The sequence below is a fragment of the Myotis nattereri genome (assembly GCF_964212035.1).
Source record: "Myotis nattereri genome assembly, chromosome: 5".
Classification (NCBI taxonomy): Eukaryota; Metazoa; Chordata; class Mammalia; order Chiroptera; family Vespertilionidae; genus Myotis; species Myotis nattereri.
This window is the reverse complement of record NC_138080.1, coordinates 104550005-104567651: the sequence shown is the minus strand read 5'-3', so window position 1 is coordinate 104567651 and position 17647 is coordinate 104550005. Positions and strand designations below refer to the sequence as shown.

Here is a 17647-nt window from a genome sequence, read left to right as displayed (position 1 = left end):
AAACAAAACTTTGTTCTCCATAATAGGTACCTTAATATTTGCTTTTAGCAATTAAACCTACATTGACCCAAGTATGGCCACATTACCAGTCTGCACTGTGCTAAGAAAAGTCCATTTTTTAAAAAGGTTATTTTCTAAGTTACAGAGCCTAGGAGTTCCATTTTCAGATCACTGTCAGTATATACTGAGTTGGCTGACGTATAACTAGCACTATTAGTGACAGTGGGGGAAGAGGAATCTTTAATTTCTGTATTTCCAAATAACTAAGCCCTACCTGAACATTTTTCAATGGTGGATCTGATTAGCTCTTTAAAATAAGCATGAACCACCAGTAAGGCCAATTGCTTTCCCTCAGAATGGTGAAGTCCTTTTGGGTTTTAAACCCGTTTAAAAGTGCTAATCAGTGGGGGAGGTGGGGGGTTAGTGGGGGGGATGAGGACACATTTGTAATACCTTAATAAAAAATAAAAAAATAATCAGCCAAACCAAAGGTAAGGTTTAACCTCTACACAAAGCACTAAAACACTAAAAATTTCAGACCTACTTTTGGTTGACATTTATACTACTACACTTCTACTTCTGAACATGTTAAGTAACTGATACTAACAACTACCTACCATACTCCAGTATCACACACAGCAACCTTTGTTAATTAATATGCAGGCTGGTTGTAGTGTTTTACTTGGGGTTGTCTTATCAATTTAAAGTATATAAACGTCTTTTTTTAAATACAGGAACTTTCCAGTGAGGCAGTTTTACCTTCTCCTACTGAGCCTCCGTTAATAAAAGTAGAGGGAAGTTGTAAGGACAGACTGCCCTGGAAAGAACTGATCAATGAAGAAAACTACAACCTGAAGTAAATGAACTGACACCTGGAACTGGGACCCAACAGCTAAGTACTGCACCAATCTTTCCCCCACCCTCTAAACCAGTGGTTCTCAACCTTCCTAATGCCATGACCCTTTAAAACAGTTCATGTTGTGGTGACCCCCAACCATTAAGTTATTTTCGTTGCTACTTCATAACTGTAATTTTGCTACTGTTATGAATCAATGTAAATATCTGATATGCAGGATGTATTTTCATTGTTACAAACTGAACATAAAGCATAGTGATTAATCACAAAAACAGTATGTAATTATGTGTTTTCCGATGGTCTTAGGCGACCCCTGTGAAAGGGTTGTTGGACCCCCAAAGGGGTCGCGACCCACAGGTTGAGAACCGCTGCTCTAAACCAAGGCTACCCTGGAAAATCATCCAGATTAAAAGGCTGCAGACCACATCAAAATGCAGTCTGAAGGGTCCCAGGTTCGAGTTCAGTCAATGGTCACATTCCCAGGTTGTGGGCTCAATCTGGGGGAGGGGGGTGCAGCTGAGAAAGTAGTCCATTTTCTGTTCTGGTTAAATAGGGGGTCTGATGGACCATTTGGAGACACATTAGCATGGTTACAATTAACTATAATCAGGAGACAAGAAGGTATAAGCACTAAAAACATGAACAGTAGATTGGTTAGCTGTGAGAAGCATAACTACTTAGAGGGACTATTTCTCATGAGATTTTAGGATATTATTTGACACTTAACTGTGTACATTTATTTCTGACAAAGTATAAAGAGAATAATAGAGACAGTGCTACTTTATTAAAATACTGAGTTTTATTTCACATGTATATTTTTGTCTCCCCACCATTCCCATTTGTCTGACCACTACTACTACTATGTCCTATCATAACATTCCATACATACTTAAAACCAAGCAAAGGGTGGAGTTCCATCTTTAAAAACTAAACAGGCATTTTGGACAACACATTCTTGGCAATGGAGCCTGGACAACATTTATCAGACACGGTAGGGAAAGTTCTCACTCTGCATTATAAAAAGGACAGCCAGATATCAACTGTTACAGAAATGAAATAAGACGGAAAATTTTAACAAACTGTTTAAACTATTTTCTTAAAGAGACTTCCTCCACTGCCAGAGATCTTGAATAGCCTGGAAAAAAAAAAGAAATGTGGTTAAAGAACCACAGCACTTCAGACAACCAATAAATTAAACCCCGTCTCTTTGTACAGCTCAACATACCTAGTTTTCACTCTACCACCAAAAAGGTTCACTCTAGATAATTAAGATTTTTAAAAAACTTATACAAGGAAAGTATCATTGTCAATTTCTACTTATAGATGATTTCTATAGGGCGGGGCAAAAGTAGGCTTATAGTTGTAAATATGCAAAACACAGCATTCTTATATTATAATTTACTGTAATTACATTTGTCCCACCCTGTACTTGTTCTCATGCTGGTAATTCAGCAACATCCATGTAAAAATAAAATTGTTCAAGTGATACAAAAATCTATTTCATGAGTCATGGTAAGTACAGTATAATCTATTTCAAGATGGCATTTTTCTATTCATAAACAATATTCTTTATAAAGAACAGTCTTGATTTTTTTACACCTCTTAATTTAAGAGTTTCTGCAGAAATTTGCTATTTCTCAAAGTCCATCTGGAAGGGATTTTACTAGCCAAATCCTCACAAGCAACACTTATATAAGGAAAACTGCATGCAAAAGCAATGGGAAATTTTCTATAGTGCCTACTTGCATCTGTAGCTATGCCATAAAAACGTGAGACATTTAGTTTTGATCATCTCTGTAGTAGTAACCTGACCTAATACATTCTTTACTATTGTAGAAATTTCATCCTGGTGCTTTTCAGAAAACAGTGAAGAAAATACTTGGAGTCAGAAAATACTGTTAGCAGTGAGTTCATCGTTTCAGCTGCAAGAATGATGTTACGCTGTGTGGACGGTCCTTGCACCTTTATCACTTTTTGTCTTCACCTGAATTTCTCTTAATCAAAAATTCCAGTCTGCCACTTTCCTTGGTACGGGGTGAAGAAATCCTCTCTTACAGTTACCTGCTGGTACATGCTGGTTCCTGACTTTCCACCATTTCAACATTAACAACCGCATACAGCAGTTTTCAAAAAGTTTATTAATAAGTGTCAACTATTCAGAAAACTTGCAGAATTTTGAAACTTGCAGAATTTTGAAGTTCAAATACACACACACACACACACACACACACAGCCAGAAGAATAAAAATGGTTGAACTTGATCTCATAGCCACCAAGTCAATCAAAGCTGAACTCACAATCAACCATAAAGTGTTGAACTATTGAAAGGGTTTCAAATCTGAGGAAAATAGTGTTGCAATTTATGTAATTTAAATACCAGATATTGTGGTAGAAAAATAGCTGACAAATTCTTTATTAAAAAAGCTGAAAAGACTTAGGGAGCCCTGACAGAAACAAACCTTAGGCTATGTCTGGTATATACACAATACCTAGTAACCCTATGTAACTACTTTTCTTTTCCTTTACAACTTATGAGTCACTAACTGTGAACAAGACAAAAATTAATACATCATTTTCCATTGATAAAATACCTTTACTTGTAAGAACAGAAAGTCTATGTTGACTCAAGCTAAAATATCGAGCATTAAGTACAATTTGGTTTCTTGCTTCCAGATTTTACACTTTAGGTTCATTACAGCAAAATGTGATTCCCATAAGATCTATGGAGAAATAGGTTCCCTCTGCCAACTCACAGAAAAGCGAAAGGCCAGACTGCCCAAGCAGCCAAGTGGAGCAGCAAGGAAAACCACAGCTCAGGTCCTTAGCCGACATAGTACCAACAGTAAAATTGAGCTCACTAACAAAGAGGTAATTTACCAACTATATAAAAGTTGGGGAAAAGATACTAAAAGTTATCTTCTCAGTTCTGCCAACTAAATTCTTAAGTATTTCCATGTATTCAATCTGAAGTATTGTCTGTGGTTAGGAATCTTTTAAAAGCAGCCAAGATTTAAAGAGACTAAAAGAATCATAATGAATCACAATAAAAAAAAATTTGGATTAGGTCATGTCTTGAGAAAACTCAGTTACCTCCACGTCAGTCATCCGGAAGCAATTCTTCACATAATTAATGAACTTGGCTTCCACTTTGGGAAGAGAACCACCCTATTGAGACAAAAGCATTATTAAGGGTAAGTATATAAGCACTATTGGTAAGTTAGTATGAAATTCCTCATATTTGCATGCTATTATTACATGGATCATCAGTTCATTCCTTGTCCCTCCAATTCTTTAAAAACATTGACTACATCTGGGTCTTTCGTATCACTCCCATACTGACCGGCTTTGCCAGTTTTAAATTCTCCCCCAACTTTTCAAGTAAATACAAAGTACAAGCCATGCTTGAGATTCTTCAGGCACTCAAATGTCAACTTGACTGCCTGCTATATAATCTAACAATTCAGTTTTATCACCACCCTCATCCACCCAGAACCAAATACGAAACAAAGCAAATACACACCCCTTTTCAGTACCATATACACGTCACCAAAACTGTTAATAGATCACTTTAATACGTATTAAGAACCTAGGCCCAGCACAATACTAACCTAAGTCAATTCAGGGAGCATATGAATGAGGGGAAAATTAACGTGACATTTCATTCATCTCAAACTAAAGTTTAGCATTTCCTTCAATTATGGGCACAAGGAAGAAACTATAAGTGTTAGCACCAAATTATTTTCTAAGAATTACAATTATGAAATGTTTATCACTACTTTGGAATTATTTAATGTGCAACTAAGTATATCACCTTTGTTTCCTATTTTGATAATTAAATTATTTTCCCCAGTAACTTGAATCCTTTTATGCATTTTAAAAATCAAAGACTTCAGGAATGCTAAAGGGACCATGGCATGAAGTAGGTTAGGGATCAGGTATGGTATATTATACTTAATTGCCTCTTCACCTAGAAAGTAATTTCCATTTTTAAATTATTGTCACATACATTCTTCATTCATTCATTCAAATATTTATTGAGCAGCTAGGGAGATACAAAGGTGTTTAAAACATGGTCAAAGAGGCGAGATAAATGAACAAATCAAGAAAAGTTCACTGAATCACAGCAAAAGAAAGGTGTCTTTCAAGGAGCCTGAGATTGCTTCCAGCCTGGAAGGGGGGCATGGGTGAGTGAAAAACCGGGAAAGGGCATTGAGATTAAGATAGAAGACTTCAGTCTGGATTGTTGATGATACTCAGTATGGACTATATTTGTCTCTCCTTTTCCTCTTTCCCCATCTTTGGGCTTAATTTACCAGTAGTGCCCAGGATTGTTCAATGCGCCTGCAATTAAACCAAGGAGATAGGTCCATATTAAAATGCGGGGGAGGGGTATCTAAAAGGTTATTTTAGCACTGTATGCAAGGGATAAATAAAGCAGCGATACGAGGAAGGCAAAAAGGTTTAAAGTAGTACAAAAGCAAAATCAAGAGGTACATTCAGGCTCTAAAATTTTATTTTTCCAATTGACTTGACTCATCACTGCACAAGGAAAGGAAACCTACTAAAACACGAAGAACCTAGGCACACAGGAAAGCATGGGGAAAGAAGCGACTTTCCTCACCACCCCAATTTACCCTCAATAACTGGGGTCTAAGTAATATTATCTATAAATTAACGCTTTTCTCAAATGTGTTTCAAGATATTTAAGTCAAGCCGAAACCGGTTTGGCTCAATGGATAGAGCGTTGGCCTGAGGACTGAAGGGTCCCAGGTTCGATTCCGGTCAAAGGCATGTACCTTGGTTGCAGGCACATCCCCAGTAGATGTGCAGGAGGCAGCTGATCAATGTTTCTCTCTCATCGATGTTTCTAACTCTCTATCCCTCTCCCTTCCTCTCTGTAAAAAATCAATAAAATATATAAAAAAAATAAAAGAGTAATTGTTAACATAAAATAATAGAACATTTAAAAAAAAAAAAAGATATTTAAGTCAATTATCCCATACTCTTCAAGTCCAGAGTTCACGGAAATTTACTTTAGTGCCCTGATCAAGTAGTAGAATGAGTTAATCCTCTTTTCACATTCTCACTATTTAAGACAAAAAGGAGACTAAATAAAAACCTATTATAGTCACTAAAAAATTCAAGATATATCAACTGGTGACACCTTGGTATAAAAGAGATGATTCAATTTGTTGGAAAATGTTTTTGACTAGTCAATCCTGAGTTTTTGTGTTTTTTTCACTACACCACCAGCAGCCAAAGACTGTCTCTACTTTTCCAGCTGTTTCATAAAAATTAAGACTCATACGCCCTCTGCTGGCTCTACAGCATATTAGAACCAGAAGATCAGGTAAGGGGAAGTCTTGTTTGTTCTTGATCTCATTTTAACATCTAAAATGCATTTTACAACCAACACTCTTGTATTTTTTTATAATGAAAAAATAAAGCACATGCAACTTCAAACATGCAAAAAAATTACCAGAGATTATAAATGAGTGTAAATAATAATCCATTTCTAAAAAACTTTCATATCACAATCAAGGAACAAGTGTGTATTAAGGATAGTGCTATTCCAAACCTCCAAAAAAGATAATTTGAGTGAGTGGTAAATAAACCTATCTAGTTTTATAAATATAATTTTACTCACCTTTTCTATACTTGCTTGCATTTTTGCTTTAATGTCTTCTACAGAACTAGGTCCTTTCGGTGTTTTAGGAGTTTTTTCCTGTTTTTTGAAGGATTCTTGACCCTGGAAAAAGTTTAATTCCAAAAAGTTTTAAGAAAACAGCTCTTAAGACCCAGCCTACCTAAACGTTTTATGAAGTTATTTTTACAATCCGTTCTTGTAAACACTAGTAAACAACAAGACTTGAGTTGTTATTACAAATGAATGCATATCTGAACAATTTTTTCTAAGTCATTCCTTAAAAAAAGGAATAGGGATAGTCGGTGCCCACATTTATATTCAACACCAGGTCAGTTCTACACTTACAGGATTCCATCAAAAAGGAAACCAGAAGACCTCTATGCATGAAGCAAAGACAATGCAGCTTGATGCCTGGGGCCCATCCTAGAGCATGTAAATAACCTCAGCCCAGGTATGGGGGGGGCGCGCTCTTTTAAGCTCCTTACTTGATTCTAACATGCAGCCAGGTTTGAGAAACTACACCATGCAATACATTTACCTTTCAACAAGCAAGATCCCTTACAGGAGATAATTTTATATCAAAGTAAAAGTATTGCTGTTGGCTTTCTTTTCTCCCCCACTAGAAAAACAAGCAGCTACACACACAGGACAGTGACCATCGACAAGCACATTTGGCTCTTTGAAGACACCATTACAGTTGTTCTCCAAAGGCCTATCAACTTCCAGACAGACTACATTCCTCCACAGCAGAACCTTTAACTTTTCTAACTAGTTCAAAGAAGCCTGGATTTGTATGTTTCCACTTACTTTTGATCTTGGTGTTGATGGTTTTGAGTCTTTTCCATTCTGATTTGATTTTTGTGCATTTTTGGCTGGAGTATCTCGTATGGACTGTAATTAAAATCAATCATCATCAAGACACATAAAACTACCCCAAAGCATGTAACAAAAGCAATCGTTTTGATGTTGCAAAAGGGCTATCAAAGAGGAAGAAAGCCACATGAATAAAGAAAACAAGTCCTTCCCCACTATTAGAAAAGTTTTCAGGTCAGCCCTACTCCGAACCAAGTTAAAGTATGAGATCATCGTTTCCTCCTAAAGCCAGCTTTCATTCACTAGAAGTCAATAGCACTAAAAATTTTTCCATCATTTTCTATTAGCTATTTCTGACAACCTCATAGCATTGTATATACTTACTTTCTTTACTGGAGCTTTTTCTTCTGCTTCCTCATCATCAAAATCATCATCATCATCACTACAAATGAAATAAGTAACTATTATTTGTGCACTCAACAAAGAAACCTATCTAGAAATTGGTTGAATCTACATTAAATCAAGACATTAAGAACTTTTAAACTTTGGGGAGTGTCAAGAGACAAATGCAGGATCTTGAAAGACAGACATGCATATTCATGTTCACTACACCATCTACACTAATAAAAGAGAAACATGGTAATTGGCGTACGACCGCTACCCTTTCCATTGGCTAATCACAGCAATATGCAAATTAACTGCCAACTAAGATGGCAGTTAACCACCAACAAAGATGGCGGCTAATTTGCATACTACAGGCAGGATGGGACAGCGCCATCCTGCCTGCCCCTCCGCCATCCAGGTCTGCTTTCTGTGACCTGGATGGCGGGCGACCCAACCCAGGGCTGGCGGGGCGTGACCGCAGCTGTCCCCCACTGGCCAAGACCCCAACCGGCTCTCCGGCCCGCAGACCGGGGCTGGCGGGGCGGCTGCGGCTTCAGCCCGCAGTCACGCCCCCGACCCGCTCCTGCCGGCAGACCCAGACCCGGGCTGGCAGGGCGGCTGCAGCGTCCGCAATCACACCCCTAACCCGAGAGAGCAGACCCAGGCCTCTCAGCTGCACTCTAAGCAACTATGTTACAAAAATAGAAGCTAAACAAAACCCCAGGCTTCAGCCAGCAGGACCGCAACATTGTTTCAAATACAGAAGGGTAAACAAAGGCCAGACCTGCTCTCAGCAGTGGAAGTCTCATAGCTGGAGCCGAGCCTCAGAGCTAAAGCTGGCCCAGAATGAAAAAGGAAAAAAGGAGCAGTTGGGAGCTTCAGTCATCCGCCAGCCTGAAAACGGCCCTCAGCCCCTCACCCAGGCTGGCCAGGCACCCCACTGGGGACCCCCACCCTGACCCAGGACACCCTTCAGGGCAAACCAGCCGGCCCCCACACATGCACCAGGCCTCTATCCTATATAGTAAAAGGGTAATATGCCTCCTGGCACTGGGATCAGCGTGATAGGGGGCAGCGCCCAAACCCCCTGCGGCTCTGTGACAGGGGGCGGGGCCACAACCTCCCTATCCGCCCTGCTCTGTTCGTGACAGGGGAAGGTGCCCCAACCCCTTGATCAGCCCTGCTCCGTGCCTGATAGGGGGGAGCTCCCCAACCCCCTGATCGCCCTGCGGCTGTGTGCGGCACCCCAACCCCCCCTCCCCATGGGCCTTGCTCTGTGACGGGGTAGAGCCATAACCTCCCCATCGGCCCTGCCCTGAGTGTGACAGTGGCGGCGCCCCAACCCCATGATCGGCCCTGCTCTGTGGGTGATAGAGGGCGACGCCCCAACCGCCCCCCACGGGCCCTGCTGTGTGTGACGGGGTAGAGCCATAACCTCCCGATCGGCCCTGCCCTGAGTGTGACAGGGTGCGGCACCCCAAACCCCTGATCCGCCATGCTCTGTGACAGGGGGCGGTGCCCCAACCCCCCAATCGGCCCTACCCTGAGCGTGACTGAGGGTGGCATCGCAACCTCCAGATCCTCCCTGCTCTGTGCATGACAGGGGGCGGCACCCCAACTCCCCAATCTGCCCTGCTCTGAGCCCAACCAGGGGCTGCACCTAGGGATTGGGCCTGCCCTCTGCCACCCGAGAGCAGGCCTAAGCCAGCAGGGCGTTATCTCCCAAGGGGTCCCAGACTGCGAGAGGGCACAGGCCAGGCTTAGGGATCCCCCCTTCCCCCCAGTGCACAAATTTTTGTGCACCGGGCCTCTAGTCTATAATAAAATATGCTAATGAGACCAGACGTCCTTCTGGATGAAGCCCGGGTCCCGGGCCCCTAGTTACTCGTAATTGCCAAGAGCTGGAAGCAACCCATGTCCTTCAATGGTTAAATGGATAAAGAAAATGTCACATGTATACATGACATATTCCATCTTAAAGGAAATCCTGTCACATGCTAAACATGGATGAACCTTGAGGACACCATACTAAGTGAAAGACAGTAACAGAAAAGGCAAATACTACACAATTCAACTTATGAGTCATCTAGAGTAATCAATATCTTTATAGAAACTCAAAGTAGATTGGTGGTTGCCAGGAGCTGGGGAAGAGGTAGAAATGGATAGTTTTTGTTCAATGGGCATAGTTTCAGTATTACTAGATGGAAAGAGTTTGAGACCTGTTAATGTGAATATGGTTAACAGTACTAAACTGTTAAAAAATGGTTAGGATAGTAAATGTTTATTAGTTTTTACAATTAAAAATATAAAAATTAGGGTTGAGGTAGATGAAAAAAATTTAAACAGAAAACATCCCATGTTTATAGATATAATATTAAGGTAGCAACTCTCCAAATCAATTTAGATTTAACACAATCCCTAAAAGAATGCCAGCTGGCTTCTCCATAATCATTCCTTAAATTATTGAAATTCAAGGAACCCAAAGTAGACAAATACGATGTTAAAAAGAACAAAGTTGGAGGTTCGCAGTTAAACTACAAAACAACAGAAATCAACAGTGTTTTACTGGTATAAGGATAGACATACATCAATAGAATGGAATCGGAAGATTCCAGAAATACACAGGGTGGGGCAAAAGCAGTTTCAGTTGTTTGTATGAAAAATACAAGAATAAACTTTTGTGTTCTCACAATTGTAAACCTACTTTTGCCCCATCCCATATTTATGGTAATTACTTTTAAAGAATGCCAAGACCATTCAAAGGAGAAAGAAGTCTAAAATGATGTGGGGACAACTTGATATCCACATGCGTAAGAATGAAGTAGATTCAAAGGTCTAAATGTAAGAGTTAACCCTATAAAACTCAGAAAATTTGGCAATGGTTTCTTAGGTAACTTTACATGGTAGTTACATGAGAAATCATCCTCATTTTAAAGATAGGAAATCTTCCAAAGCCCAAGCAGAATCCAGATATAATCAGGTCCTACTCTAAAGCCTCCCTGGAAAGGACTGTGGCCAAAATCTCTGACTTTGAGCCCATGGAAGGGGCAAGTAGAGCCCTATCTGCAAGACAAGGACCCCAGAAGTTTATGAAAAGTGAAGCCCTCTGCGTGTTTCTTCACTCTGATTCGGAAATTGTTCCCAGAGTCCACTGGTGTTAATAAGCGGGGTCCCTCCCTTTCGCTGAAAAAATAAAAATCTGACTTTGTGCTAGATGTTCACTTGTAAACCTACACAAAGGTAACTTGAAATCACCAGATTAAATAAACTCAAGCCTAATTAAGTACCCAGATTTCCCATTCCTCTTGGTATATTATTTTAATCCTTACTAATGGCAAATATTCTAACAGCAAACACCCATTACATTGGGTTGGTCACAAATTTCCTAAGTATTAAGCTCTCATCCTTTCCTATTTCCTGCCTCTACCGGCAGGCTCGAAGGGCTTTATGAAGATCGTCCTGCTTGGCCAGATGATGTTGCTGAAAACCTCTCTTCCAGAGTTGACCACATTCTTCTCAGACTCTCTCTGATTCTATTTAAATGTTAATATATATGGACCAACCTAGGAGCTCAGGGACAAAGTTAACGGGCAACTAAAAATTCTAATGTATTAAAAGTTACTGATACTATTGCATATAGGAAAACCGTAAGTAGCACTTTTTTTAAATCCTCTCGGTGGATATTTTTTTAATTGACTTTAGACAGAGAGGAAGGGGAAGAGAAACATCATTTAGTTGCCTTCCACATGCATCCCGACCGGGAACGGCCTCAACCCTTTGGTGCATGCGACAACACTCCAACCAAGACATAAATGGCACTTTATTCCCCAGTGTGCACCTATTATTTACCATAGCCTTAGGTTAGTAAACACATCAATTCTTGTTTCCAACCTAATTTTAAATTCTCCATGAAAATCCTATTCTCTTTTAGAATCTTAATTTCTCAATAAGGACCAGAGAACCAGGAGCCAAAGTCTTTGGAGGGTGGGGATCCAGAAGTCACAACTTAAAAAATGAATGTAGCTACAGCTATTCTGAGTCTCTTTCCACCCAACCCATTTACCATAAACTATTCAGCATAAAATACACCAAACTGATAGCTACAGTCATGTGACCACTACAATATTCCTCAGGAAAAAGGTACCTAGTCAAACATCAGGAAAATACTTCTGAAAGTTCTCAATGCACTGCAGCACTTTAAGGTTCATAGTTCCAACAGTGTCCTTTAACTTGGCTCATTTAACCCAGAATGACAACCTCTGACCATTTACCCTTTATTTAAAGCTATTACCCAATTCCACAGGAAGATTTTGGAAAATAATTTTCTTAAAACTCCCCATACAACCTTGTCAAGCTTCTAAGTCCATACTTACTCTTCATCATCATCATCCTCCTCATCATCATCCTCATCATCTTCGTCAGCAGCAAGTTTTACTTTTTTCTTTAAAAATAAGAACAACAAAAGCCCTCATGAGCAAGTGTCCAAACTAAAGGCCAGAATGAGAGACCTGTAATAAATAAATTACATCCCTACCTGTGGGACCTTGCTGCCACCTCCAGGGGCTGATCGCTTTCCAGACATACTTAGGAGTTTCACATCCTCCTCCTCGTCATCTTCTGACTCTGCATCTTCCTCCACAGCTAAAATAAATTAGGAGGCACTACTAAAACTCAACCCAGAAGCAGTAACTCACAAAAAAGGGCATTAATATATAATAATGAGTACTTAAAAACAGATTCTGCTACTTAAAAAAGGCAAAAAGCAAACACATTTTTTACAAAGAGGAACTGTGGGGCCTAACACTCATTACTAGGTTTTAAATGCAAAGTAACAGGTGTTTCCAGTTATAAATTAGTAATATAACTACTAGATTCCCATTTGAACCTACTATAAAGACAGTAGTCCAGCAGGAACAAGGTAACTGCATAAAAAAGATAAAAATAACATACCTACTAAGTGCTGTCCACTAATATGCACAGGCCCTGAACCACACTTCAACCGTAAAACCACAGGTGGTGTTATTTCAAAGCCACCAAGGGAAACCTAAAAGAGATTTGAAATCAATAAATATTGTACAGAAAATAAAAAGTTAAATGTTTTGGTATAAAACCTGCTCATAACTTACAAATGTTTGTGTTAACAGGCATGACAGGCAAATCCATAAACCAAATGAATCAACCAATGAACCCACCTGATACACAAGAGCAATCCCCATGTTCCAGTGTTCGTCATTCAACCCCACAGCAACAAACCAAGCCTATCTCCCTGGGGTAACCTGCCTTACTGCAACAGAATTAGACCTTGCCATGAAATCCAAATTACAAGTGCCCTTACCGTTGGCTGTACCGACATTTTCAAAGTTGCCAGTGTTACTTTAATTGGACTGCCTTCGTAATTCATTGCCTCTGCTTCAACAATGTGCAGTTCATCCTTTGCTCCAGCCCCTAGACTGACCTGTGAACAGAAAAATAGCACTTCAACTTAAGTTTCTATATTATACAATCCGCCCCCCAAGTTATGTTAAAAAAAAGTTACTTATGCCCTAACTCAGTGGTCCGCAAACTGCGGCTCTTTGGCCCCATGAGTGTGGCTCTTTCACAAAATACTGACTTCTGCGCACGGGCCACGAAGTTTCAATCGCACTGTACGTGCGCACCCGCACATGGTATTTTGTGGAAGAGCCACACTCAAGGGGCCAAAGAGCCGCAGTTTGCCGACCACTGCCCTAAGCTGGTTTGGCTCTGTGGATAGAGCATCAGCCTGTGGACTGAAGGGTCCCAGGTTTGATTCCAGTCAGGGGCACATGCCTGGGTTGTGGGCTTGATCCCCAGTAGGGGGCGTGCAGGAGGCAGCCAATCAATGATCCTCTCTCATCATCGATGTTTCTCTTTCCCTCTCCCTTCCACTCTGAAATCAATAAAAATAATTTTTTTAAAAAGTTGCTCTTTTCGCTATTACCACTGATGGAAAACTAATTTGTGCACAAATGTTGCTTTCAAGTTTTATGGGACTTTGACAATCAATTTCTCATATTCAGTAAATTTGAACAAATGCATAAAAATGCATTTGATGACATACAGGGTATCCCCAAAAAATGCACACACTTTCACAGCTGATAAGCTCAATTTTAAAAATGAAATGCATTTTAACAAACACTGTCTTTATAATATTCAAAGCGTGTGTATATATATTTGGGGGGGGGGGACGACACCCTATAGTTGTACATGTCATCACCTATCCACAGTATGATTACCCAACATTTATTGACCACCTACAAGTTGAGCAGCAGGCTATGGACTAGTCTCTGCAGGGGACAAAGAACATTTACCACTACCCTAAAAGACTTTATAGGGCATCTTAAGTTTATAAATATAAAAAGTTGAACAGTAGTGTAACTGGACTTTTACATGATTACCAAAGGAGTAGTAAAAATACCAAGTTTTGTTATCATAGGTATACAGAAAATCAGTATACAATACCCAGTTATAAAAATACTATAATAAAAATTAAGTATTAAGCCGCACAAATAGGAACTAGGGCTGAAATCGAGAAAGGTTTAGTAGTATATTTTGAAAAGTTTAAATACCGTTCGTAAAGATAATTGGTGCTCATTTTCATCATTATCCACCTTAAAGTGGTAATCTTTGTCGGCCTTTAGTTCACAACCTGTAAATGAAGAAAAGGAGCAACTAAAACATGGAGAAAAAACACTGAAACTTCAGTGTGGGTAACCAAGAAGGAAACAACTTGTGGCTTCTCACTATTCTACCAGGCCTCTCTTCCTAGATTTCTTTAACACAAATGCCTACAATCAAATAACACCCATACAGGCCTTAACATATCCCCAGGACATGTCTATTCTTGCCTTAAACATAATTTAATGTACATCATTCAACTGTATGCTCACATATCCTAGGGAATAGTTCCAATACAAAGGGTCAACAAAAATAACTTGATATAAATTAACCAGAAACCCAGCTATTCAAAATGGCTAGAAATAAAAGCATTAATGTATAGTGCATATTACCTATTCTACCAATAAGCAAATTGTTTTAAGTACCATCAGAGTAAAACCTTAATTAATTTAAATGATCCCATTTAATTGCAATCTAATAGTTACTGGTACAGAGATGCTTAAATGTTACTGCTCAATTAACAAACCTCAGCATGGCATAAGAAACCAAGTAAACTTGGGGGCAAATGTGCAGTTACTTGAAGCCTGACACCAAGAAACGGCTTCACCAAGTTTCCTGAAAACCAATTCTGCTCTCTCCTTACTTAGTATGATATGAATTGTGTCCTGGGAAGAGGAGGAATCCCAAAACCTTAGAGGATAGCAACAGTATCGGGTCTTATTTGACCCAACTTGAACCTTAGCACATGTTTCATCTTAAAAAAATAAATAAATAAAAAAAGGTGTTCGCGCGATTCCGCACGTAAGGCACCCTCCCTCCAAAAAACAAAATGTCATTTATAATGCGCCAGCTCCCAGACCGCGGCTTAGGTCCTCGGTACCTGCACGTGCAACCTTCCCCAAGCCTCTGAGCTCTGAGCAACACTGGCGTCATCTGCCTAGCGGGCCATCCCCACCTCCCGCGGGGAAGTCTGGGGGAAAGGCTCCATAAACGAGGCTGCCCCGAACAAAGGCCTCCTCCATCCAGGTGCTACCGGCCACTTCGCCCTCCATTTCCCGCCCGACGGCCCCAAAGGGGCCCCGGGATTCCGGGCTCAGGGGTGACAAGACACCAACGAGCCCCGGATGCAGCGCCCCTACCCCTCCTTCCCCCCAACCACGTGGCAACCACGTGCTCCCAGCGCCTGCGCCTCCCCTCCCCCTGGAGCCCGCCGAGGCCCGGGGCTGTCTGGGCTCCAGAATTCCTGAGGCCCAAACAGCAGGGCCGGGCGCTACCCGGCCTCTCCTCCTGGAACAAGGCCTGCGCCTCACACCACGAGCCCACACCGCTCCTGCCCCAACCCCGCCTCCTGCCCCAACCCGGGGCTCTGCACCAGAGACCCCGGCCGGGAATCAAAAGCCTACGAGCGCACACCCCCCTTGGAAAGAATGATGCCCGGGGCTCTATGCCCGTTGCCCCCAGGCAACGCTGAACCTCAGCCAGCCGGTTCCAAGGAACCCCACACTCCGGGTCTCGGCCCGCTCATCCCCAGGCTTCAAGACGCCCCTCCTTCCCACCCCTGGGTGCTCACCCCTCCTGGTTCTCCATCCCTCCGGCTGCAAGGCCCTGGCGCCTCGCCTCCCGCTCCCTCAGGCCTCCAGCCGGCCTCGCTTTCTCCCACAGCCCGGGCTCAGCCGCATTCCCGCCCCCCCACCTCAAAGCCGCTAGGCCCCGCTCGGCCTCGCTCCAACCCCCCCATCGTTACCGAAAAGGTAGTTCTGGGGCCTCAGAGGGCTCATGTCCATGTCCATAGAATCTTCCATGGGGTGGTAGCGCGCACTTAGGTGAGAGAGAAGGCGGGCGGAGACAAACGGCTTCAGCGATGCAGCACAGACGCGCAGGACAGAATCGCACCAAGGAAAGGACGCGGGCTCTCTGCGTACATATAAAGCACCAGCAGATCTCGCGAGAGTTCCCAGAGTCTCGCCGCCGCGCGCGTGCCCGAGGGCCCCTCTCCCCGCACAGCAGCCCTCCTGCGCACGCGCTCTGCAACTCGACTCCTTCCTTCTCGCCCCCCGCCTCCTCCAGGTACTCGCGGGGCTCCCAACGAGCACGCGCACTCCGAGGCGGGCCCCACCCCTCCGCCGCCGCCGCGGCCGGCGCGCACGCGCGCTCTCCCCCGGCAGCGCGCGCCCCCTCCCCTGCCAGGCTCTCCACGTCCTGCTCGTGCACGCGGGCCTGGCGCCGAAAGCCTGCGCAGCCCACCCTGCAAGATGGCGACGGCAGCCCTCGGCGCGTGCGGGGTGTGCAGGGCGAGCGGGTGGCGAGCCAGAGAGCCGTTCGACTCCCCTTCCCGCCTCCCCTCATGCCTCGCGGGCCTCCAAACCGGCATAACCAGGATGTCTGACTTGCCTACCGGCCTGGGCTCACAGTTCACCGCTTTCCCGAAGTTAAAGCTGCAGGTGCCAGAGACAGAGGGGCCTCCGGATTATTCTTTGTTGGGAAGAAAGGATGCAGCTGCCGGCCGGACCTGCTCGACTCTGCACTTGGGGAGGAAACACCGCCCAAGTTGAAACCCCGCATCTTGATGTCATGTTGGGGGCCGAAGGGGCCCGAGTCCGCCTTTTCTGTGCGAGCAGGGCAGGAGCCAGGCCTGGGAGGCCAGCAGGGCTGTGTACCCCCAATAACGCACCCACTCGGGTCGGGGAGGCGGATGTGACTGCCCCCACCCACTTTGCAGACAAGGGAAGGAGTGGAGAGGAGTAAGGTGCCCAAACCGGTGAAACGAGAGAGTTCTCCAGCGCTGATAACGTGCAGACTGCTCAGTACCTTTGCACATACCTCCTTAGGGATGTCCAGTAGTTTGATCCCTACGGATATATGTGCGTAAATATAGGCCAAGAAATGGACTTGCGTAGCAGAAGGACAGGTATTTACTTACAAATGTATGTACAGGTAATTGCATCTTTGCACTGTTTGCATAAATAGGGTCGTAGTTTACATATTGTCTTCGTCTCCTTGGGCTCCTATAACAAAATACCGCAGACCTGGTAGCTTATAAATGACTGTTAACATTAAGAAACATTCAACCCTGTAAAGAATTGTTGTGAGTTTGAGCCAAACTGTTGACAATTGCCAGGAAGCAGAATCTCAACGAATTAAGAGAATGTTCAAGAGAATGGTGGTTTTCACCTTGTTTTATACATTACAATCAATGGGTTATATGAAATTCATTGGTGATAGATTAGGGAGGCGGGAGAAAGCAAAGCGGGGGAGACTCTGGGATTGGGTAAAAAATAAAATGATAGACACATGCTTCTTTTACACAGGTG

The 17647-nt window shown here is 42.7% G+C and overlaps 1 protein-coding gene across 1 annotated transcript; it reads right to left on the bottom strand.

The window, feature by feature from the left end:
• Nucleotides 1-1633: 1633 nt before the first annotated feature.
• Nucleotides 1634-17018, bottom strand: NPM1 (nucleophosmin 1). Its single transcript, XM_081090980.1, has 12 exons — nucleotides 16728-17018; nucleotides 16081-16250; nucleotides 14288-14367; nucleotides 13036-13155; nucleotides 12651-12744; nucleotides 12235-12341; nucleotides 12074-12141; nucleotides 7701-7758; nucleotides 7311-7394; nucleotides 6504-6605; nucleotides 3947-4021; nucleotides 1634-1991 (listed from the first exon to the last, which is right to left on the bottom strand). Exons 2-12 carry the CDS (start codon nucleotides 16136-16138, stop codon nucleotides 1953-1955), a joined length of 885 nt encoding a protein of 294 aa, XP_080947106.1. The 5' UTR covers nucleotides 16139-16250; nucleotides 16728-17018; the 3' UTR covers nucleotides 1634-1952.
• Nucleotides 17019-17647: the final 629 nt, after the last annotated feature.